At 38.9% G+C, this 26,697-nt stretch overlaps 1 protein-coding gene across 1 annotated transcript; it reads right to left on the minus strand.

Moving 5' to 3' along the window:
* Positions 1-6: 6 nt before the first annotated feature.
* LOC113070442 (trinucleotide repeat-containing gene 6A protein-like) lies at positions 7-26,179 on the minus strand (the record flags this gene model as incomplete). Its single annotated transcript, XM_026243723.1, has 23 exons — positions 25,996-26,179; positions 24,278-24,325; positions 20,238-20,327; positions 14,390-14,708; positions 13,767-13,814; positions 9,345-11,891; positions 8,241-8,450; positions 7,907-8,070; positions 7,686-7,763; positions 7,504-7,555; positions 7,265-7,392; positions 6,402-6,533; positions 5,575-5,712; positions 5,407-5,478; positions 4,878-5,316; positions 4,224-4,361; positions 3,672-3,833; positions 3,409-3,549; positions 2,671-2,778; positions 2,372-2,581; positions 2,197-2,264; positions 1,617-1,756; positions 7-155 (listed from the first exon to the last, which is right to left on the minus strand). Coding segments are annotated over exons 5-23 (5,122 nt in total), but the record flags the coding sequence as incomplete, so codon positions are not given.
* Positions 26,180-26,697: the final 518 nt, after the last annotated feature.

Consider the following 26,697-nt stretch of genomic DNA (forward strand, 5'->3'; position numbering starts at 1 on the left):
GGTGAGAACCCTCGATGGATCCGATCCGGTTCTGAGAAGAGCTCAGCGTCTGCCAGTTGGGAGAGGCAGTCATTGACTGACCTTGTGCAAAGAAACGATTAATTTCCTCTTCGCTAGCAAACTCTGCAAGAATAGTAGTGTTCCCTAATACACACCTGAGGAGGAAGAGGAAGAGCAGAACCTTAATCAGCATGGTGCCTCACTCTCATTCAAATCTTTGTGAACTGGAGTTCTGGAAATGGCTTTGCACATTATTTCAGGATTGGATTGAAAAAAAGAAGGCTGATAAACCATTTACTTAACAGATTTTTGTAATGGAAAAAAATAAATAAAAATAACTGTCAAATGGTGTATCATTCAAAAAAAGGAGGGCCTTCAAATATTGCTGTGGACAACTGTAGTCAAAAGGTTGAGAAACCCTGAATTACATAGACTAATTTCCTAATCGAAGAAAAATATTGTTTTGAGATGCATTGACAAGTCATTAAATTTGATATAGGAATTTAAACCTCAAAACAGTACTTGTGCACCACAAGAGTATAACATGAATTTTCAGAAAATTAAAATGTTCAAAATAAATACCAACCAATACTTTCAATAAATCTGGTTATTATAGGCAGAAGTGATCTAGTCATGTCTTGACCACTAATATCCTCTTACACGTCTTAGTATTGGTCGACCGATATATCTCCAAAGAGCAGATATATCGGCCGATATTTGGCTTTTTTTTTCTGCTTGGTCGATGAGTTTGAGGCGGGACTTTTATTGTGACTGTGCTGAGAGCCGCAGTGCTTGAGCACACACAGTGCTTGTCTGTCTAATAATCAGATAGAATGGTTAAACGAAGGAATTCATGTATACAGAAAGTAATATATATGATTGCTTTTATATTAGGCCTATTAGTTAGTCTAATTATTATAGAAAAGCAAACATAATAATACTTTCTCCTTTGACGTTGTTGCAGCTTAAGCAAATACGCATTCATATAATTTAAAAAATCTTACAATGACTATTGAACATTTAATTTTACAAAACTTGCAAACTTATCGAACCAGCTGTGAAATCTTGTGAAGTGTGCACGTGTATCCAACATGATCAAATGTTCTCTCGTGATTGGTCAGTCCATGTGAATTGAATGCTTTTAATTTTTTTTTTTAACTCATGATTTCAAATTATGCTGTGCTTTATGCATTTGCCCCACCGTCATTTTCATGCCATTTTCCCTTAGTGCCGTATGTAAATTGAGTGTTACCCTGAGTTATTTGAAAATATGATTCCCCAGTGCACACAAACTTCCCAGAATACTGAGTGCCTGTTGGTACAGTATTTACTTTTCTTTTTAATTGTATTTCAAAAGTATAAGCGTGTTTCTTTTACACATTTATTTTTTAATCCACTGTCAAATTATTTCAAATGTCTTAAATATTAACAACAGTAATTTTTTTTTTTTTTATCATATCGGCCACCATGCTTGCCAAGATATCGGAATCGGCTGTCAAAAAAATCGAATCCGTCTACCACTACTGCTTAGCAATTATTAGCTTTCATTGTAAAATTTTAGTTCTTTACCCACATTGGAGAAAAAAAAAATCAACAAGAAAAAAAGATGAACTTACATGTGCAGTGACTTCTGGGCTTTTGCTGCCTCGTCCTTAGAGCTGTAGCAGACGACAGCATTGCCATGGGGAAGGTTCAGATGGAATGTGATTAGTGGACCGTGCTGCATGCACAGAGTTCGCAAGGTGGAGCCATCAATCTGTAAAACATGGGCATGACTTCTGCTGTATCTTCATATTTAAAATAACATCATGGAGCATTTCCTTTAATAAACCATTAATTACAAAATAGCTATTGAGAGTTGGGTATTATTAATTGTTAACTCAATCATGGTGAAATTTAATTTACATGAACGGGGGGCTACATTTATATCAAAACGGATATTAAATTCAACAAAATGCAAGCCAGAGCCTAAAATGTAGCTTACAGACTAAGAGGAAGGAAAGTATTTATGTGCCTGATACTTTAAGCCCAACAGATTTGTTTTTCTTCCAAACTTATATAAAATAATAAATCAATATTTCAATATATCAATATTTGCAAAATGTTTCCTGCTAAAAATGCTGGAAAAATCAGGCTGTGTGAAGGCTATGGCCTGCTAAAATGAGTCAGTGTACTCTAAATCATTATATGTCTTACCTGAGGTGTGAGGTTTTTGAGAACAAGCCAATTAGTTCTCCCTGAGCTGCTGTCACCCCAGCTGGAACCTGTGGACAGTGATTATTTCAAGTGTTTCTCATGTCTTTAAATTCTGCATCATTTACACTATTAATAGAGATTATGTAGGTGAAAGGGAATATAACCGTGAACTAACCAGAGTTGAATCTGGAGTCAGAGCTACCCCAGCCTGCCAGTCTCAGAGAACTGTTGTCCCAAGATGAGGGCTGTTTCTGGCCAGTCAGGCCCGGCGGGGGGCGGGACGGAGCAGAGATACCTTTTGAGGGGAGAGGAACCTTCCACAGCTCGTGAGCCAAAGAGGTGTTGGTGACTGTGCCAGGAGACCATTTGGAGTCACTGTTTCTGGCTACAGGGAAGACAAAAAAAAGGTCAGGTCAAAGAAGCACATCAGGGTCACAGGCCTGCATGGCTATGCCTAAACAGCTGCCCACCAACCTGAAGTGCTTTGTGCTGTACTGCTGAGGGAACTATTGTGGTTGGAGGCACGAATGGATGTCCAGGCACTATTTGAAGGCAGCGTGGTGTTAAGTGATGAGGATGGCCCTGGAAGAAGAAAATAAATTAATTAATTGACGAAAACACTAATATATAAAAGTTTAAACATTCGGGGTCAGCAATGTTTTGTCTAATGTTTTTTGAAAAAAAGTCTCTTTTTAAAAGAAGTTTGCATTTATTTAAAGGGAACATAACAGTTTCACCCAATCTCATGTTCATCTACTGTACCTTTGTATAGTATATAGTATAGTGCATCCTTCATATCGTCAAAAAGTCTTTAGTTTTATCAGAATTATAAAAGAAAGATGCAGCTTTACGATTCTCTCTGGAAAAAGCAGAGCTCCTGGAGGCACGCCGTGGGCCGAGCTAAAGAGTGACGAGCATTTGAGTGCCGATTGCCAACAAAACAGACATTTGATGCCGTTTCACTTACTGTCTGCAGTTCTGAATCATGACCGGGACCTTTTATAGCTGGGACTGCTCCATCTTTCAGTATCAAATGATGTGCAAAAACAGCATTGAACTAGGCCTCGTTTCTAAAACGTTTGGCGTTTAAAACTGCGTTTGCTGCTCCGGAAAAAAAAAACTGAATCCTCGTTTATGTCATGAAGAGCCACGATTGAAAAAAACTCTCAGAAACTTGTACGAGTAAGATTTTTGGCACAGAAATTTGCTTACCATTGTTCCTGTCCCTGAGGTGATCAACATCCCGCACTGTATTAATGGAGAGATTATTAATCACACTGCCAGGAGTGACAAATGGGTCAGTTTCAGGATCAATGTTCGGATATCCTTTCCAGGGCTCACCAGGACGGAACTCTGCCAAACAAACATGACACTGTGAGCTAATTCTTGCTACAAGGGTACAGCACGATGTAATATTTTGTTTCAGTGCAATATTTGATTGGAACAAGTAAAGCAGAAAGCAAATGGGTCTGAACCTGGTGGCCAGTTGACATTAGTGGAACCATGAGGTGATTTGGCACGGCTGGGCCAGCCATCTCCCACAGAGCCAGGAGGACTGATGGGAGCGTTACCGGCATTGATGAAGTCATATGGACCAAAGGGCGAGTCTTCAAGCCTCAGGCCAGATGTTATAGCACCTATAGTGAAATCACATCCATCAGACTTTTTTCTCACACTTTCAAAAACTACCTATGAATTTTTTTTTTGTTTGTTGAGATAAGGCTGCAAAATGATAACAAAAACATTAATTAATGGATTGTTTTCATTGATATTGCATTTGTTAAATAGAATAGGTCAACTGCATGGCTTTCTTTATTTACACATCCAAAACACAATTAATTTACTGCTGTTTTATACACTAAATATTCAATGCTGCCTGAACAGTCAACTTCATACTCTTGGCAGCCAAAAAAATCATAATGTCAATTGATTTCAGCTGTAATTTTTTAATACATTAATACGATTATCTGTGCAGCCCTAAGACTGATTGTGAAAAAAAAAAAAGTATATAAAATGGAGAAACCCACCAGATTTGCTGGGGTTTTGATCAAGTGGCGAGTTAACGGAAATGTCCATGGCAGTCCACTTCTTCAGACGGGACTGTGGCTCCTTAAAACCAACACTGCCAATGTCAAGGTTGCTTACATTCAAGTTTGAGTTCAAAGCTAGAGGAATACAACAAATAAAAATTAATAATAAAAAAGAAAAAAAAAGAAAAAGAAAATACACGTTCTGCCAGAAAGTAAGGTTAACAACATTGCCGGAACATTACAGGAATTAACATGAGCAGGAGGTTTAACAAAAAGACCATTTCAACAATTCATTCGATTTTAATTCGAGTGCACTCAGTATTTTTTTCCCTCAAAGACTTGATAAAGATTTTGGAGACAGTGTCAAAAGTGAACACTTAAGATTTTGCGTGACAATGTTCCGTGCACAATAAAATATGGGAAAACATATGTACGGGGAGACGAGCACATACAAAGAAAAACAACGTTATTATTGTCAAGCGGCAGAAATTATAAGTAGAAGCACCATACATATGCCAGCCAAACATTCAATTTCCAATCAAATAAGGACTCAAAAAGATTTTGCAATGTAGCACTGTTTTCTTGTCCCTCAAATACAAAATGCAAGAGGACATTTTACTGGGGAAAACAAAATAGATAGACTGTATTCACCTCTTGCTGGAAGAGAGCTGCTGTCAGGGTAGAAGTTCTTTCCTACCCGAGGGTTGATGGGAGAGCCTGGCACCATGTGGCCATTGCTCAGAGGTGGGGCTAGGAGGCTATGACTTTGACTAATGCCAGCTGACTGACAGCCTGACATGTCAGAGGCAAACATCGAGTTGGGCTTGGCAGCTTGGTGCAACAAAGAGTCTGTCTGGCCTACATTAAGATGGGGAGGGCACCCACCTAAAGGGAAATTACTGAACGAGCTCAAGGAACTTTGTTCCTTCTGCAGGTCAGAGGCATTGAGGGGCATGAAGTTCTCCATGCAGGACTTGAGGCTGGGCTGGTGCAGCGAGGGTGGCTGAGGGGAAGTCTGCTGCTTCATCAAAGAAGGATCGAGATGGCGGGAACTCTGCATCATCTGCTGGGACGGACCCAGACCACGACCCTACACATTATCACAAATGGAAAATGTCATGTCAAATGAGTCAACAAAGCAGGAAGTGGCACACATAAATGGGTCTAAGAGATCACAAACCTGTTCCTGTTGCTGGCGGCTGTTAACAGGCATGGCTCTCTGGCTTTGCGCTTTTTGCTGCAAAAGGAGACGCTGAGCCAAGGGGGAAGTAAGATGTGAGTATCACTGCGAATGAGGTAACTTATCAGTAAATATCTTCTAGGCTGTTACTTGCAGTAAGATCACTACCTGTAACTGATTAATCTGAGAAAGCTGAGACAGTTGGTTGAGCTGGGACAGCTGGTTCAGCACAGCCACCTGCTGTGGGCCAAACAGAGGGTTCAGACCCCCATTATTGGGAGAGTACTTCAACAGGGATGGTGGGACCTGGGAAAAGACAATGTACACATTTGTTATGAAAAATATAGAAAATAAATGATCAATTAATCAAAATAAATATGTATGTATCTGGTCTACAAATTCTAATGCTTCCTGTCTATGGCAGCTTAATTGAAAACATTTATTTGAAATATATACACTAATTTATAACATTTAAATAATATGTATTTATTGAATTTTAAACAAATAAATTTAATAATTATATCTAAATCTATATATCTATATCTATATAGATATATAGATTTTTTTTTTTTAGGGGATAAATAGTGGAGCACTCAATATTTTTAAGTAGGGCTGCAAAATGAATCTAAATTAAACAAAATGTGATTTAATGAAAAATATATGAATTCAGTGTAAAGTGCAGCACTGTTTTTACATGTGGGAAGCTCAAATGCTGATTTGTGTTTTCAACATTTCAGAGAAACTCAGTTTGCAATACTACTACTACTACTAATACAAATAATAATAATGTATTTAATAATGAAATTTTAGAATAGTACCATATCTATTTTATATACTAAGAATACTAAGAACAACTTCAAATCGTGCAGCCCTACTTTTAAGGGTACATTTTTATTCATTTCCAGGGCAAACGGGAACCCTGTACACCACACATCATCATCATCATCATCATCATCTTAGAGTAAGCTGGGATTTAAAAACCCAAAAGGCATTACCTGAGAGGGAAGTAGTTGAGGAGGCACTTGGTTGCGTAGACCGGGCTGAGCAGAGTTCAGAGCTTGTGCTGGAGGCTGCTGTGCATTCCGGCCTTGTGCTGCTGCATTACCAACACCGTACATGTTTACATTCTGTGAAAAAGCATAACACACATGTAAATGAGCATCCGGCAACCCAGTGCATTCACAGCTTCAGCACACAGCATACACTACCTCACCTGCCTAACTGCAACAGTTTGGATGGTGAGGCAAGCTGAACTGGTTTGGCAGTGAACTATTTTTAGGGGAAAAGCTGACATTCTGCATGGAAGTGATTTGTGAGTTTTGGGATTCCTCTGTTACATAGCTATCATTTACAAGCAGTGAAATCTGAAGCACAATCAGAGGACCCAGAGCACAACAGCAGTGAGGAATAAGACAAAGACCAGAAGGAACAACAGGTCACCAGAAAAAGGCACATCAACAGCCACAGAAAAAGAGACAGAAAGGCTATGTTAGCAAATAACTATGGTAGTTATTTGAAGATCTCAACTTCAGAAATACTGACATTTAATTTAATTAGAATTATTAGGTTATTTACTAATTGTAATTCATGGACACTCCTAGTTCCTGTAAATTAGAAAATGTGTTTTGAAAACAATAATATTAATAGCTGATTTACCAAAAGAAACCTATTCATTATAGACAAAGGGATAGACTAAAAAAAAGTTAAGATTCACTGGTCTTGAAGCCATATAACTTTATAACATATAAATTTTATCATGGGGTCTTCAAGTTGCATTCTCGTCCCATAGAGGGTGCCAAAGTACCCAAAAAGCAGGACTATAAGTGGTGAAAATGAAGGACGGTAAGCAATAACTGACCTTATCCATATAGGAATTACGGTCTATAGGAGAGTCTTTGTGGATCTGGTGGCGTGAAGCAGTATTTTTCCCGTACTCTCCGATGTTAAAAACATGCTTGTCAACATCAATGCGCTTGTCTGTCATTCCTACCAAAGATAAGAAGAATTGATAGATTTTACAAAAACATGCTAATACTCATGGGCTACAACAAACATCACTCGATAGCAGCACTGGATGAGCATGTGAATGTGAGCTACCTCCAGACATATCCATCTTATTGCTCTTCAGGGAATCTTCAGCGGAATCCCTCTGCAAAATGACAAAGAAGCATCAACACGCCAATCTAATAACTTTCTGCTTCATAAAAGATTTTGGGACACATAATATTAGGTATAAACAGGTTTCACAGAAAAGAACAGCAATCAGACTTTATCCTTACAGGGTACATGTTGGTGAGCTGTTTCACAAGCGGATTCATCCACTGAGAATCATCTTGCTTATTGGGTCCTTTGTTAAGCTAATGGAAAAAGGGTAATAAAAAAAAAAAGTAAATAAGAAGCAAACCATGTAATTTTGTCCCCCCCTTAGATTAAACCATAAATTCAGTGAATTATTATTTTTAATCAGGCCTGCAAGGCTAAATGGGGTCTTAATTATTACCTTTGGAGGCACCTTCTTGTAGGACCAGTTTCCATGTTGGTTCATTTCCTGTGATAGATTGTTGTTCCACATGCCCATCTCTAATTCCTTTTCCTCCTCCCAGTTGGAGTGCCCTGTCATGGACGTCTCCTCTCCACCCCAGTTATCTTGCATAGGTTTGGATCCTAAAAGTCCAAATAAAACAACCAATCACATCAAAAATGGAAAAACAAAAACAAAAAATTAAACATAACATTATTTCCCTGATATTTACAATGAAAAAGCCCAAGAAGAAATTAAGTCAAAAAAGAAAAATCAAAGAATGTTCTTTGCCCCGACTGGAGATGGGACGTACCAGACTTGTGTTGTGATTGTTGTCCTACAGCAGCGTGACCCCAGCTACTGCCTACTGCGGTTTTCCTTCCCGGCTCTTCCCAGCTGGAACCTGTATTAACAGGCTTTCCCCAAGCAGATGTGCCATTGTCCACAGTGACAGGTGGAGCAGCATGCTCACCCCAGGTAGAGGACTCCATTTTTTGTGGGCCACCATATGGCTCTCCCCACCCTGTGATCACAAAGCAAATAAAATTAACACCATGATCAAAGAGAAGTATATAACATTATATATTTCTGAACGTAATGTAGTGAAGACAACAAATGAGAAAACTGCATTAAAAAATGTATATAAGGACTATTTTGTAATCAAACCCAAAACTATCATAGCAAATAAGAATCAAAGTGTAATGCTTAAGATACATGGAAAACAACTATGCAACAACTAATTTGCATTTAAACAAAATATTAACCATACTTGACAACCTTCCATCATTTAAAAATTGAAATCTATTTATAAGACAATGCTAATCATATTTACAAACTTTACAATCGCCCAAATCCAAGCCTTGCATAAACATACTTATGTAAGCTTTGTTTACTCTGAAGTTCTTCTGATGGATCAGCTTACATTTAACTACTGAGGTTTTTGCACTTTCACCATCCAGCATATGTCCTGAATACTTCCTTCAAAAATAGCCCTGTTCATGTGTGAACAGGGCTCAGGTTGCTGCCATATGACAGCACCATCGGTCAGAATGTAATCCAAGCTTATTTTTCCCTGAGCCACAGCTTATCCACAGCCAATTCTAAATTAAGTAGGAACATTACTTGAACATACACCTTTAAATTTTCTGTTAAGCAAATAATTAAAAATAATGGAGAAGGCTACACTTCTACAATGCACATGCATTCCTCTGCGCTGCATGAACATTTATGTATAGACATGCACACACAAACACTTGCTCGTAAGTTCAGAGCTTGTCAGTGCCGGGAAGTATTAGAGGAAAGGGGTGGGAGGAAAAAGTGCATCTAGAGAAATTCCAAAGGAATGACTTCATGACTAAAGCTAAATATAAAGGTTGAGTAATAATTGCCAAGGCACTGCCAAAAGGAAGAGACCCACCTGAGCTGCAGTTCTTTTCTTTTGGAGCCATAGAGCTTTGGGCCTGTGGGGGCTGAGAAACAGCCATGCCATCCTGCTCTCCAGCAGTGTTGTTGTTCCATGTATTTACGTTGCTGCACTTATACTTAGTGGGATCTCCCCATGCTGAAGTACCATCATCGATCTCCATTCTACGTCTGATGGATTCAGGGGATGGTTCTTCCCATCCAGTGGATTCTTCTTCTTTGGAAGCAGCAGGCACTGGTCCTCCCAGCCATCCTGAAGGCTTGTTCTGACAAGGGGCTCCAGTCTGAGAGTTGTTCCCACTCCTGAACATTCCCATGCTGGAATCTTGGGACTTGCCCCACTCTGAAGACTTGTTCGGTTTTGAATTGTCAACCCAGGTGGGGTTGGAGTGGCTGGGTTTGATTGGCTCACCCCAGGTTTGGTTTTGATTGTTGGTCTTGGGTGGCTCTCCCCATCCTGTGGTTGGACCACTCTGGTCAGGAGTGTTGGTGCCTCCACTGCCTCCCCAGGTGTTGCTTGTCCCACACTGCCCAGGCTCATTCCAGCCTGATCCAGAGCGGTCGCTGTCACTATCCCAGCCACCTGAACCAGACTTCTGGGGCTCCACCCAATGGTTTCCCTTTGGGCCTTCTCCGCACCATCCCTGCTTTGCCTTTGGTGCACTATTCCAGGAGGTCTTCTCATCCTTGCTACCATTCCATGAGGAACTACCCTTGCTCAATGTAACAGACGGGGAATCCTCCCACCCATTCTGCCCAGCTGGACCTTTGGTTTCTCCCCAGCCAGTTGAAGGTTTTGATTCAGACCACCCAGATACTGAAGAATTGCTACTTTTGTTGGTGCTGGGTCCATCTCCCCAACCACCTGAGTTAGATGCCTGAGGGGGAGCACTACCCCAGCCTGTCTGTCCATTTCCTGTCTTTTTATCAGAGCTTGAAACATCCCATGCAGTGTTCTGGCGGACTGGAGTTTGTCCCCACCCTGTGTTGGATAACACCCTGGGGTCCACGTCAATTCTAGAGAGAGCTGCATTGATCATGCCCTGCTGATTACCCCTCCTTCGGTTGACCCCACGTTGCCCATCCCTCTCACTATGACCTCCTGAGCTCTCTCCACTTCCTTCACTGCCTGTAGACTTGTTCCATGTGCTGACTTGTGACGGTTGACCAGAGCTCCCAATACCAAGAGCATCATCCTCCAATGACTTCCATCCATTTGTTCCCTTCTTGCTTCCATTCGTACTATCATTGGAATGCTGACTGTTGCTGGGCAAAGTGTTCCACTCCCCATTTGAGACCTTAGTGCCAGTGTTTGAAGAGGATGAGGAAGAGGAAGAGGAGGAGGAGGCACTCCCCCAGGGGTGAGGGATCCCAGCTGGGCCCACACCATTACCTGCTCCCCAAGACATACTTTGTGAGGTAGCGGGTGCTGAGTCCCAACCTCCTCCATGACCGCTCATCCCGTTATTATTATTATTCTTTAAAGAAGCAGCACTCACAGAGGAGCTGTTGGCTCCAGACTGCATTAGAGTTGCATTCACAGTGTCGCCCACAGCTTGGCCTTTTGGGATAGGACATTTGTCTCCAGAGTAATTAGTGCTGGGCGAAATGCCCCATGCTGTACCATAAGACCCGCTGTTAATTCCCTCACTGTTGCCATGTTGAGAAATGGAAGTGCCATTAGAGACTGGAGAAATAGGGAGCTGAGGGGAGCACCCTGTACTCATAGGCCAAGATCTGTGCCCTGGGGGCTGTTCATTCATCTGGATTGAACCTGTAGAGTTTGGTAAACTAGAGGTCATCGTGTTAGTAGTGTTATTTGGTCCATTAAATTCAGTGTTAAGGTTTTGAGGCTGCCCACTTGGAACCTTGTTTGTACCATTAACTTCAGCTTCAGACATATTTTCCTGCAAGCATCCCCAGGACATCTTAGAGTTGATACTCTGCATGCTGGGTGTTTGACCTATGGTGCTTTGTTGAGTGTTGGTGCCACCATTTCCATTTCCCACAGGCCCATGGGGGTTGGGTCCAGTGTTCTGAAGAACGGGCCAGGCACCATGGTTGGCATTTGGGTTCAAAGTGCTTGGATTTATACCTATATTGTTTGAGGAACCTTGGGTACCCCATGCATTTATTTTGCCATGGCTGCTTTCTGCCAGCTTGCTGCTGGAGTCCTCAATGGAGCCTTGACATGTGCTTAGCATCGAGCCATTGGATACACACCAAGGCCCCTTAATACTCCCATTACCCACATTATTGCTGCCATTTGCAACCATGAAATGAGAGCCTTGTCTATTGCCATTGTTGTCTCCTCCAGTGCTCCTAGACGTCATCATACTAAGATTTTTTTCTGACCCAGAGCTGGAGGCAGAGTCAGCATCCATACATTCTGAGGCTAACTCTGGGTCACTACCAGTGATGGAGGGCCAGGGTCCCTTATCTACAATAACTTTTCCCCAGTTGCTGTTCGAGTCACCACAAGGTGAGCTAGAGCTCCATGGTGAATTCTCATACTGTGGCTCCAGACCAGTATGTTCCAAACCTGTGAAAGCAAATAAAAAGGTCAAATCAGTTCAGAGAGCAAACATTGAAAAATAAATAAATAAAACCTCTGTAAACACGGTCTGTTTTTATTTTTTGGTAAATAAGAGTGTAGTGACTAGTCCACACCAGCAGATGATATACTGTAGTCTATTTATTCCAAGCTCAGGCTCATTTGCTGCTTCAAACTCTCAAGCTCCTTATAGCAGGATTGATTCGGCGGTCAATGTTTTTATTTTTTTATCAGCTGGAAAAAAAGTTCTGAAAGTGATTCCAATGATATAATTTCTCTGTGCCTTTATCGTAATAGCTGTGGTGTGGACTCTGCTATACTTTAATACTGAGAACGATTTTTAGAAAAATATCATTATCTTTACAGTTATCGTGAACAGGCCTTAGGACTAAAACATACACTAAAGCAAACTTACATATTAAAAAAAATATATAAATATTCATATTAAACATTTTTGTTCAACTGGCTCCATACAATTACATATCCTTATACTTTAAAATGATTAACTAATACACACATTGCAAATAAAACCAAAGCCAAATGTTGTACATGAATAATATGCTAAAAATAGTAACATTTGGTAGACTTTGTTTAGAATATATAGCAACTTGCCCATTTATGGATTACACAACAATGGCTAACTGCCCATAGGCCATGTCTCTGTCCTGCTGAGGTGTGTCTCACTCAAGCCAGACTGAAACAGTAGTAGATCTGCCACCATTTTGTAGCAGCAGCATGATCATGGTGCATGCCAGGATAGAAGAGGAGAGAAAGCCAGATGACTGCTAAAAGCAACACCAAGTGTGAAGCGTCTCTGCAAGCTCACTGATTTTACATAGATGTGGCAAGTGTAGTGGCACTAAACTCTAACAATAATGAAAATTGTGTTCCTTGAAATAAATGTTCTGCTCGCTTTCATATTTTTCTGCAAGATGGCTGCCAAGCTTCCTTGAGCACTGTTCCCTTGCCAAGTCTCCCTGGCTGTGTTACCAAAAGATATGGGAAGACAAAGAAACACACACAGTCTCACTGCAGGTCTCAAGTAAACAGTTTAAGAGTGACCCATTTTATTCAATAAAATGGGAGATTCTGCTGAAGGTCAATGAGGTCAAGGAAAATTACAGTTATATTACATTTCAATCTAGTATCCAGTCTCCAAGGGGAGACAAAGAGAGCTGTCAACCAAGAAGAGACTTGTAGAGTTTTCTAGTTAAAGGGATACAACAATGATAATTCTGTCACCATGTAATTCCGAAATTAACTTGCTTTCATCTGTTGAAGACAAAATATATTATGTCCATATAATGCAAGTCAATGGTGTCTAAAACAACCTTGGACACCACTGACTAGATGAACAAAAACACAGATGTTTTATATTTTATCTTCATGTAAGAAAGTCAGTCATACAAGTTTGGAACGATGAGTGTCTGTAAATGATGACAAACGTTTCATTCTTGGATGAACTATCCCTATAAGGAGACTTGTAATGTGTTATGGGCAAAGTGTATAATTTCTGACTTGCATTATAAAAACTAATTCAGAAAAGTAAGAACTTTGTACTAGTTGGAAGCACTACTTGTCTGGCTTTACATAAAGCAGGAAAAACACAGATCTATCTATGCCAAGACATTATGACAATGTTCTTTTAAGACATTGTAGAGCAAATGGTTAAATTAGGCAACATCAAAATTACTTCCTGACACCATTAAGCATACACCACAGAGATACTGACAACAACTTGCAATCTGCCTAAATATGAACAGCCAAACATATCTTTAGGTGACTTTTGGACCTAACACGCACAAACAAAAATGGTAAACAACAGCACATGGTAAGGAAAAAGAAAAAGAAAAAGTGAGTCACCTGTTTGGTTAGGGGAGTGGCTGACGGAATCCCGAATGGGAGCCATGCCTACAAAACAAAGAGCAACACCATGAAGAAAACCAGCTACATGAAGCCAAAAAATAGGTCTCAACACCAATCAAACAGCCCCACAAGACCATGCAGCAAAAATCTGTGCTTATTTCAACATCTATGACCAAAGATTTTCAATTCAACAAAATGAAAACAGCATAATTTAAAGATTGAAATCTTTTATTAGAAGACATCCTTCTTTTTAATACAAGTGACTTTAACTCGTTTGTACGGAACTGGCAACAACTAGCAAAAATAATGGCTTCATTATTTTTATTAATGGCTTCATTACATTACTTCAGAATTGAATACTGAAAAAGTGCCTGGGAACATAAATTATTAATTTTCAAGCATTGAAAATGGTCTTAATTTGGAAATAAATGGGAGAAGTGACAATGCTTACAATAAAAAATGTATTTGGTGAAAAATAGTGAATTTATTGACCTGACTACTTAATATATAATAAAAAAAATTATAATAATTCAACTAACATACATTCTGCTTTTTAAGATCTAAAAAAACAAACAAACAAAAAAACAATACAATAGGGACATTATCAAGAGCACAGGTACCTGAGAGGTGGCTTTGGGCGCAGTGTAGGACAGACCTCTCTGTCGTAAGCTCCTCTGGCTGGCTAAAGTTGAGCTGCACTTCAGTTCCCAGGGTGGCAAGCAAGGAACGTGAGGGAATGCCCACGCTTCAACAGCAGTTTCTGTTTGTGCTGACAGAGATGCGGCGAAACTTCACAGAGCGGGTACCGAGGCAGGGCTTGGGGCTGGCCGCTGGCTGGGGCCCTCTTGGCATTGCTGATGGTGCAGGTTACAGTGGAGGTGCTGCTGTTCTAATTGGCAGACTGAGGCTGGCTGAAACTGGACTTGATATGTTCTGGCACTGAAATTAAAATAAAAAAATGTATTTCAGACTATGCCAAAAGTGTGATTTTCATTAAAATTAAAGCTACATCTACAAACATCTATAATGTTGTCTTAACATAACACCAAGGAAGCATATTCACTGATATACCATCATGTTTTTCCCCACTGACCTATTTTTAAACACTTGTAAAGGCCAATAATTTAAATAAGATAGGACTGTGATTGTTGTCTACATGGTTTGCTTATAGAACATACAGAGCTATTCCAATTATATTCATGGCTACCATGTTAAATACACAGTAAATTAATATGGCACTCCTCTACATTTTGTCCAAAATTTGCCTCCATTCAACCAAACTCAAAACCTTTCCATAATGTTTCTAACATAGTATAGATCTGCGACTATCATCTCACAAATAGTGTAGTTGTTGTCACAGTTTAGCAGTTTATTAATACAATCTTGCACAATTATCAGAAACAACATAAGATAGTAGGTTGTAAAATGTGGTGTAAAAACTCAAAGACTTAATCTCAAGAGTCATAGTCCATGAAAACAATTGTTGATATGCGTCACAACTTCTGTGCTCACTAAAAACAATATTCTAGGGCCCTATGATTTTCCACGATGCAGAAAATTTGGACAGAATTGCGGAATCCAGCAATGAAAATAGAATTTACTGTATAATGTGGAATGTCAAATGTAATTTGCTAAATTTTGGATTACTAAAAAGTAGGCCACTACATTTAAATCAAAACGCAATATGGACTAGTTTCTGTAAATATTAAGCCACAAAAATACAATTTAAATACGAATCCTGCCTGTTCTACACAAATCTGTATGTATGAATGAATGGTGCAGACGTGCTGAAACGTTTACTGAACACATACTGAAGCACGCAGTGTTTTGAGCCACTGCCGCAATGCCTACATTAACAAACAAACACGAACCCTAAAACTGCTGTTGTGTTTAATTTGATTAAATGATAAATTAATGTTTCAAGATACAGTGTTCTTGTACAGTCAGGACTGATTATAAGTAACAGTATCTTTTGAAACGGACATCCACATCCACTTAATGTACTGATACAGTATCAGATTGCCAATGCCATCATCTTTTAAATACTACTGCAAGGTATGTCAAAGAAAACAATATAACATGTCCCCAGAAATATGGTATTACCATTATGCATTTTTGGTACTTTATTAACCTTTGTTGAAATTATTAATCTAGTTTGCAAGAACAAAAATAAGCAATGCATCTGATTTCAGTTTCTCTATATAAATTCTTTCCTTGCGCACAGGTTGGAAAACATACAATACTATAGAACAGAAAGTAAGTAATTTAACAGTCCACAACTCCACATTAAGCTTCATAACCCTGTTAATGCACTGCACCCTCAGCGCAACTGTTTGCAATATCCAGAGGCTTGTTCACGGACATTGTTTTGGCTGTGGAATTTCCTCTTTAGGAATGACCTCATAAAGCAGCAGTTCAGATTCCCAATAAACAAAGAATTAAATCTATTCCAATGGACAGATCACAGGGTGCAAAAACAATCCTGATCTTTATAGAAGAGGTCCACAGTCTAGAACAGCGAGCTATAAAAACAGACTAGTACGATACATTATTTCTCTCACATCACAGCAGCTGTGAAAGATTTTACAAATACACCAATTTAAGAAGAAAAAAGACTAGAAGAGCTTAAGATACCAAGTAAAACACATTTGTAGTGCATTATAAAAGCTGAACATCTACCTTCAAGTAATACAGGATTAGATAACAGCTTTCTTTTCCCCTCCTCTCCTGGTTTACCAGAAGCCTTCAAAGACACCCAGCTTTGTTCCTTCTCTTCGCATTTCACAAGAAAGAAAGAAAAAAAAAAAGGACAGGACAGGCCTGGTGTCATTTTACTGCTCGAGCTAAAACTCCTGTCAGCTCCTCCTGCCGCCTGTAGCAGGGGCTCTGTGAGGGGGAGCTTCTTTGGGGGTTTTCTTTTCTTGAATCAGTCTTTTTTCCACTTAAATGCTTTAGCAAAGCAGTTAAAAAGGAAACAAAAGTGTGAAATAATTCTGCAACCATGCAACAGGTCTGTTTTCTTAGGGGCAACTTCCTGTTCATAAAGCTTCGACTCGCTTGCTGTGGAATGACAACCGTCAGGAAGTTAGGTGGTCACGTTGCAACAAGCAAGCCTACCCTGCAGATCTGTTGCACTGCAACAAGCAGTGGTGTACTCAAACGGCAAGCCTGCGTGACTACAGCATTACAGAAAGTATGAATGCTTTCAGTTTTACACAGTATCTGAAGGCATCTTTCTAGGAACACCAAAAATACTAGTGCATTTCTTCACTGCTGAAGTGCAAAAATGACAAGAAAAAAAAACTTTTTCTTGTTCAAATATATAGCTAAATCAAGTGGAGTCAAGTTATAACAAAACAACAACAATAATAATAAAAAAATAATAATAAAATAAATAAAAAACACTTTCTTCAACACTCCCAAAAGAACTTGCAGACATGATCAGGTCTGCAATTTGTCTTAAAATTACAAGTATGCATGAACATGCCTTGACTTGAAACGACTGGCCATATTTGGTGTCAGTTATGTCAATAATCTCTACCTATTAAAGCAGACAGGACAAGCTACTCTCTATTCGGACCCCAAAGTTTTACTTTTGCCATTTTTAAGTGCTTTTTCCTGCCTTGATGAGTTAATGCAGACCATTTTTGGCAGTGGCTCTTCCTTGCAAGTGAATGTCTGTTTTGTGCATGGTCATTGCTAAGCAACAGCTAGCTGATTTAGTCAACAAACTAAACCTTCGCCACAAAACAGACGTCACAAACCATTTCTTGAAGCGTTTTCCAATATATGACCCTAAGGTTTTGCTAATAATAATAATAATAATAATAATAATAATAATAACAATAATAATAAAAATAAAAAGACCACAACAAACTTTTGAATTTTTTATAGACCAAGATGTTAGAAATAAAAGATGGAAAGAAAAAACTAAAAGGTAGACTGGGACATGTTTCAAAATTTTACAAGACCAAATCATTTCCAGCTGGTATTTTTGGATGGACTGAAGTGATGAAATGAGGAATAAATGCAAGTGAGTGTGCATGTTTATTATCCAGTCAAGATAAAAGGGAGCAAAATATTGGTATGCACACAGCAGCCAATAAGCCTGAGTCAACTTTATTGCCTATCACTCAGTATCATGAAGACGACACAAGGACATCTGGGCCAACAGATAAGTAAAACGTAACCCGGGGTAACCAGGGAGGGGTGGGTGCTGGAAACATGCAGTATTTACGTCATAATTCTTTAAGGTCTTTCCTCTAGTCAAACAAACTTTTAATGGAGGGTTTCAAATAAGGCTATAACCTATTTGATGAAATGTCATCATGTCCACACAATTTAAACTTTTGACCATTTCTTAGCAAAACCCACAGACAACCTTGTAAACTCTTTTCCAAGGAGAGCATTTAGTAACCGCTGCCAGACACAAGCAAGTGTCAGTCACACTGCTGGCTTTGGCTTTAAGCTACTGTGAGAGCGAGGACAAGGTCAAGAGATAAAGACCTGAGCTATCAGCGTTTCCACATCACTCAGTGGAAAAATGCTACACCCACTGACCATTTTCAATGATGAGCCTTGGTCTGTGAAATGGCAAAGCATGGTCATTATAGGTCATTTGTAATTGTGGAACTACCCTCTTTTTGGCATTTTTGCACCGTCGGAGCTGGGTTTGATTTTAATACTTGACTGCCTTTTTCGAGAACCAAATTAGCTCCTACTTCGGAGCAGGGTCTATCCAGCACAACTGGTACTACCCATGACTAGGAATGGGTATCGTTTACATTTTATAATACCGATACTTACTGATACCGTTATCAAAACTATCTGGTGCAAAAAAATATGACGTGAAAAGATGCTGAAAATTCCCAAGTTATTTTATTAATGCTGAATTTTAGTAACTGTATTAACATAACTGGTTAAAATTAAAAGAATAGTTCACCCAAAAATGAAAATTGTGTCATCATTTACTCACTCTCAAGTTGTTTTAAACCTGAATGAGTTTCTTTCTGCTGTAGAACATAAAAAAATATTTTGAAGAATGTGGGAAACTAAACAGTTGCTGGTCCCCACTGACTTTCATCCCCCCTCCCCCCAACTATTAAAGTCAGTTGGGACCAGCAACTGTGTTATCCATATTTTTCAAAATATATTCTCTTGTGTTCAGCGCAAGAATAAATAAAAATCAAGACTTGTTTGATACAACATGGCTGAGTAAATAACGACAATGTAATTTTTGGGGCAAACTGTCCCTTTAATAACAAGCGGCAGAATGTGTAGTACTACTGTCTCTTTAAGACATGAACGCATTGTTTTTCTCTCAACTGTTTCAGCAGTTTCAGCTGGAACAGGAGCCGCGAGACATAATACAGCACATTGCTTGAGGTAGATGTTGTGTTGTTAGTAAATGTTTCATTAAATTACTAATGTTGCGTCTCTTAACTATTATTCTATTGCATATATTGCATCTGACACTGGTGTTGCTTAGTTTTGTAATGTGGGCCCACACTGCCATACATTTCACACTTGCCATGATGACTGACTCGATGCACACGTCGGCCACATTATTCAGTGAATGGAAATGACAAGGAGCAGCTTCTAATTCACCATTAACATTCAAGTATAAGGAGATAAAACAACGCAAGTATCGAAAACAGTATCCTTGTCCTGAAGTTTATCTGTATTCCAGTATTGACCCAATTATGTATCAGTTCTTAAAAACCTTGGCTTGGGACTGTCCCATAGGGAAGAGTCCCACAGGAAGAAACCCTCCATGTTTTTATCCAAAATCTTAAATTGTGTTCCGAAGATGAACAAAGCTTTTACGGGTTTGAAACGACATGGGGGTAAGTGATTAATAACAAAATGTTCATTTTGGGGTGGAGTAACCCTTTAAAATGCTGTGTAAACATTGTGTCGATTTATTTCGCAAGTATAATGAACAGCGATAGATGGACGGACGCTGAAGTGCAGACACTTTAAGCAAATGTAGCACTGCCCGTTATCGTTGGAGATTCTTAGTCCTCCTTTCTGTCATCAATCGCTTTACGTATACGTCAACAATCCGTGTTTATTATTGTGAAACCTGCGAGACATAACAAAAAACACAGCTCCAATCACAGCGTCCTCCATCCTCTTGTTGTTATTCTTCGTTTACTTTGTTGAACGGCGCACAAAAATGACACCACAGTCAACCAGCACTTCCTAATACACACTGCCAGTGCAAATGCAACCCTTTAAATGGTACTGGGAAATAGTTTGTGCAAAAATATCCCAGTACATTTAGTTCTGGAACTAAAGCGATGCGAAAGGCCCTTATGAGATGGCTTTGCTATTCTTTCCTAATCAGAATTCAACACAGATAATGCAATTTCATTCATAAACATGGCACAGTAGCTTATGCCGTGCGAAACACTGAACCCAAAATAACTTCAAAAATCACCTTCATAAACAGACAATAATTCATACCTTTAGACTAGCCCCCGTTTCCTTATCGTCATTCCAATGAACTCTACACTTTCCGCCGTCCACTCTCCATCCGTGTTTCGAAAGATTTCCCTGAAAACAAAAGGATCAAATGGCAGATAAGAAAAAATCTTAAACAACTCTAACAGTTTCCCACAGGTACAACTCCAAATAAATGATGCAGCAATGCATTTAAGTAAATGGGAGAAAGCTTCTGGTAATCTCTTTAACAGATTATACTAGGAAATTACTCCTCTATAAACAACCAACTATCTCTGTGGGTCAAAACGGCAAGCACTTTTTCACTGACTACCAACACTGTAGTTCTGCACAATGATATCCATGCAAGAAGCACAATGTTCATGTAGCAAGTGAGCTTAAAGGGTTAGTTCACAGAAAAATGAAAATTGTCATTAATGACTCACCCTCATGTCGTTCCAAACCCGTAAGACCTCCGTTCATCTTCTGAACACATGTTAAGATATTTCAGATTTAGTCCGAGAGCTTTCTGTCCCTCCATTGAAAACGTATGTACGGTATACTGTCCATGTATACTGTCCAAGATAATAAAAACATCTTCAAAGTAGTCCATGTGACATCAGAGGGTCAGTTAAAAATTTTTGAAGCATCGCAAATACATTTTGGTCCAAAAATAGCAAAAACTACGACTTTATTCAGCATAGTCTTCACTTCCGGTCTGTTGTGAGAGAGTTCAAAATACTGAAGTGTAGTGAAATCCTGTTTGCGAACGAATCACTCAATGTAACCAGATCTTCTTGAACCAATTCACCAAATCGAACTGAAACGTTTGAAACGGTTCGCATCTCCCATAAGCATTAATCCACAAATGACTTAAGCTGTTAATTTTTTTAATGTGGCTGACACTCCCTCGGAGTTAAACAAACCAATATCCCGGAGTAATTCATTTACTCAAACAGTACACTGACTGAACTTCTGTGAAGAGAGAACTGAAGATGAACACCGAGCCGAGCCAGTTAACGAACAAAAGATTGACTCATTCTCAAGTCAAGAACCATTTCTGTCGGACGCATCTGATTCATGAACCGAGGAGCTGATGGTACTGCGCATGTGTGATTCAGCGTGAAGCAGACTGACACACAGAGCGTCTGAACTGATTTTTTTGATGATTGATTCTGAACTGATTCTGTGCTAGTGTTATGAGCCCAGGTAAACTGAAGGCTTGAATCAAGGGTAATCATCGCCAATGACGTCATTACGTCCAGCGCAAAAGAACCAGTGAACCGTTTTCTTCAACCGGTTTATTGAATCGAACTCTCTGGAAGAACAGGTTTGCGGAAAAGAACCGAACTTGCCATCACTACTAGTGAATCGAAAACCGATGCAACCGGTTCATGACTCGAGAACGAGTAAATCTTTCGTTCATATCTGGCACGGCTCGGTGTTTATCTTCAGTTCTCTCTTCACAGCAGTTTAAACTCGCTCACAACAGACACGGAAGAGAAGACAATGCAGAGTAAAGTCGTAGTTTTTGCTATTTTTAGACCAAAATGTATTTTCGATGCTTCAAAAAATTCTAACTGACCCTCTGATGTCACATGGACTACTTTGAAGATGTTTTTATTACCTTTTTAACTATGGATAGTATATCATACACACATTTTCAATGGAGGGACAGAAAGCTCTCGGAAGGTCTCACGTGTTTGGAACGACATGAGGGAGAGGCATTAATGACATAATTTTCATTTTTGGGTGAACAATCCCATTAATGAGCTCAGCAACTCACTGGCAATATACGGGGTAGATTAAAAGTAATATATTTTTGGTTTTTTTAAATAGGGCAAATTATTGGCAGCTAATTATTTCACAGTATTAAGTTAGTGAACTGGTACTCAGTATTGGTATGTACCCTTGCATGTACTAATTCTAAATAGGGATGAATGATAATAACAAAAAAAGCACAAAAAAAAAAAAGACTACCATTTTCATCTATGTCTAAGTAATGGACAAAGAGTGCTACACCTTATGCTCGGTAAAAAATAATCAGAATTTGATCAGATGAGTGGGTGGTAGGGCTGTCAAAATAGCTGAAAAACATATATACACAATATGTATGCATGCATTTATTTATGGGTATTTACTGTGGAAAACACTGCTGACTCCTGTTTCAACAACTAGGGTGAGTCTTCAAAGTCATAAAATAAACCTTAAGCTTCACATTTACGTGAGTGGGCCAAACAAATAGGCCTATCTGAGGTGAAAAGTAGAATATGGCCACTTCCAGGGGGTAAAATCAGCCTATCAAGATTGCGCTTGGGGCCACACAGCCCTGCCCCTCCCCCAGGAACAACCTCTTCTCCTTAAAGTGTTTAACCAGATGGCCATCTCAACAACAGAAGCCTCCCATATACAAACACAAAGACAGGGGCATCCGTTTATGAAGCGCCAACATAAGCACAGATGAAAGATGACCAGTCAAAATAATAACAGTACATATAACAACCCTGTAAGACTTAATATAATTTTTTTTTTCTTTTTTATTAATTAACTCTAAATACTAGTTGCTCTGAGCAGAGCTGTACAATTAAACTGAAGATCACCTTCAGTTGCTGGTTTCCACTGACTTCCATCGTATGGGGGGGGGGCACTATGCAAGTCAATGGGGACCAGCAACTGAAGGTTAACTATCCCTTAAATCCAAGTTAAACCGAAAATATGATACGGTTTAGCATGGTTGTATAAGACCGCAACTTAACTAAATACACACACAGCGCATTTCAGAGTGTTTACACACAAGCAGCTCATGATCTGTTATCTCTCAGTGTCTCAAAGCAGCTCAAATCACAGCAATTGCTGCTCCACTCATCTCCGCACTATGCTCTTTTGGTTGCTTTTAACGTGCATTTGTGAACACAATATGCAAACGAACTTTCCAAACTTGTAATGACAAGCGCTCAAAAACCAGCTGTTGTCAACAAAAAAGAAGCTTTAAGAGCTCCTTGCGGTTCTCCGCCAAAATAAAAGCTTCATGGTTTACCATGTCAGTATGTTTTAAGTCAGAAATAAATGTTACAGTTGTACTGTAAAATAATATACTTCTAAAATATGAATTACAATAGTAATTTTGTATTTTGTCTATTAATACACATTCTTATAGACTATATATATATATATATATATATATATATATATATATATATATATAAAGTACAGCAAACTTGTCACTTTTTTTAATGCAATCGTCAAAAAAAAAAGAAAATCGTAAAATATATATATATATATATATATATCTGCAATTTGTTTTTTTCTCCAAATTGTGAAAGCCTAAATCTGAGTCACTAAGATGACATAAATCAGACTTGGCCTTTTCCATTATATGCCAACAGATGAAAAGCAATGTGATAACATGTGGACATGTAATATCAAGAAACAAAATAAGAAAAAATTTATTAAACGCTAGAAATATAATGTATAATATAATGTGTGATCAATCTCGGTTGCAGCAAACATGTCATGATCTATTCCCTGGCATTGTTAGGTGTGGATGTGATTATGACCTGACAGGGGCAATGTCCATATCCCTGATAAGGAAAATTTTGAAAACAGTCTATGATTAATTTGGAGTTAAAAGCATGCCAGGTAAGCAATATACCGATGCTTCTTTGCATCACAATAAAACAAAAACAAATCAAATTAAAAATTGTTCTTGACATCTTGATCGGTAGTTTTTATCTGGTTAATCTCCAGCAGCTATAAACAGCGGAGGCAAGTGTTTATGACTCATGACTGCAATACAGTGGCGTCACAAAGAGTAACACAAACACTGTTTTTGTTTAACATTTTTAAGCAGCAAAGCTTACTCAGCACTGGGAAAACCCTTCAATTCAAACGGAACTGCATTTGCTTACAGCAGCAGCAGCAGCAGCTGCTTTGACCCGGCTTTGTTAGTGCCGCCCAGCAAAGGCATGAAAAGGAAAAGCCCAGAAGCATGCAGGCTTTGGAAAAAGCAAGTGCTCATCTACACTACTGAAAATGACTACAGAGAGATGAGCGTACTTACTGACCTGTGTTGCCTCTCTTCAATGTCTTTGGTGGCAATAGCATCCAAGTCTCTGTAAGGAAATAAACACACAGATTTTCAATTAACAATCTTACATTCACTTTTCATTCTCCAGTAAATAAACATCTGTCAAAATCAATGAAACTGGATTATATAGCTGGACATTTAACTCTAGACAGGTGAATGCAAAGAGTACATTTCATTCTTGTACAGATGGCTACGTATTGTGTGAACAACACTTAGGTGTGCAATGACAAGGCAACCTCCTAGCACTAGGAAAATAATAAATATATTTAAAAAAATATATATTTCTAAAAATTTTCACTTTCATTACTTTTGAAACCGCAACTACACATGTATTTCAAGTGCCACATACTTGGGTGATGCAAAAATTATGTATCCAATGCCAACCGCAAACTTCCTAATCATACCACAATATGACACCAAAATCAACTGATTTCGCCTCTCGCCATATTTACATTATATGGATGGACACACCGCGAATAGTGAGTCACAGAGGAAACGCCACGAATATATGCATGAACAGCAGCCATTCAACCAGACTGAATTCTTTAGCAAACATTTCTTTTAACTTAAGCAACACGTGATTAATAAAGAAACAGGCTTCTTAAAAATAAAAAGTGATTCAGTTTAACATTAGCTATACTTTACTCCTCCCCCACCACTGGCTTCAGCTCCTGCTAAAGGGGCAAACCAGCAACCTTGACCTGCCCTTAAAACATTACAATATAACGCACTCAAAACATCCATCTACGCAACTTCCACTCTCAAAGAGCGACCTCGTAATGTCTATATTTTCTTTACTCTGGTCTGGGAGAAGGAAACGCAGCATTTGCTGTGGATTTTTTCCCTCTGTGCTAGCAGCTGTGACTGCGTACTTTAAAAAGCTAAATTAAACACAAAATAAACAATTAACATATAGCATGTAACGTTAACCATCGCCGCTCCGTTAAGTTATTAAAGCAGTATTTAAAAATGAAAACAGGTTAACGTACCTTTCCAAATTATTAAATATAATTTTCCTGGATGTGCGCAATTCAGCCGATGAGCTAAAGAGTGCTAACAAACCAGATGGCTACTAAAGCCTGTATTTTTAAAGCTTAACAGCTTTAACGAATCAACCGCGGTTTTATTAAAGCTCACATTAGATGCATAACAACACAATCTTTTTGCTTTGTTTAATTATTATGGATCGAATACTGCTGGTAGCAACAAACTAGCGTTAACCAGAAAAAAAAGGGCGACATCGATAAAAGTTGCAGGACGTCGAATTAAACATCCAAATTAAATCAACATATTTCAAAAATACACTGCATAAAACTGTCCAAGAACGCACTAAACTTCATATTTATACGCTGTAACGTTATATACATAAACTCGACTTTAATGCTTGTAAACACGTTACTAACGATACTTACTGAAACCGACTGCAATGTCACTTCGGTGCCATTATGTGAAAGCAGGAGATCAACGTTCAAGAAATGTCACCGCACATACATGCGCTTTGCTTTTTTGACATAACGCAGACAGTAGCCACTATTTAATAAACCCTGAAATTGTGAAACTGTCGACGTGCAAACAAAACTGCAAAACATTCAACCGTGCCTCGTCTTAGACACCGCAGATACGCTGCTGAATACATGTATATCGCTTATACGTTGAAAATCACAAAGATACACACGACCGGACCGCAAAACTCACCTCTTTTAGTTTAAAGTGCAGTAGAGATGAAATGAAAGCAAACAATAAGGCTGTAGAAATTCAACACATTTGCAGAGTCTAGGAGGGGAAATATTTGTCCTGCTCGATCGCCATTTTCTTCTCTCGCGTTCATGCATTCATCCTTAACTGCAGGAAGAGCTCAAGCGCCGCTGTCAGAGCACTTCCTCCAACTCTACACACTCACCTCCAAAATGGTGGCCACATACAGGCAGCGTTTCAAAACCTAGTATGCTTTGAAACACAGCCACATAGTTGGTGGTCAACCGAGACTCATGGTGGCTTTCTTTTCTCTTTGCCATAGTGATATAAAGTAACATTTTGGAGGAAAAAGTAACTGGGTTATAATGAGAAAATTATAACCTGACAATAAAAGAAAATAGTTCAAAATAATTCATAATAGAAATGGACAGATAATCCAAAATAATATCAAGGAATATTACTTAGTTTAAGAAAAAAAAATTGTCATGTTGAAACAGCCATACAATTAAAGGGCAATGGGGTAATATCACACATTACATCCTTCTCTTCACTCTCTGAGGCAGAAGTCTCCAAACTCATCCTTTATAATCATTCTTCTTGTCCACTTGATCCTATTCCATCTCATCTCATTCAAGCCATTTCTCCAGTAGCTAAGTTGTACCTGCACTCACTCACTTCTTTAACATATCGCTCCACACTGGT

Source organism: Carassius auratus, unplaced genomic scaffold (genome assembly GCF_003368295.1).
Source record: "Carassius auratus strain Wakin unplaced genomic scaffold, ASM336829v1 scaf_tig00004250, whole genome shotgun sequence".
Lineage (NCBI taxonomy): Eukaryota > Metazoa > Chordata > Actinopteri > Cypriniformes > Cyprinidae > Carassius > Carassius auratus.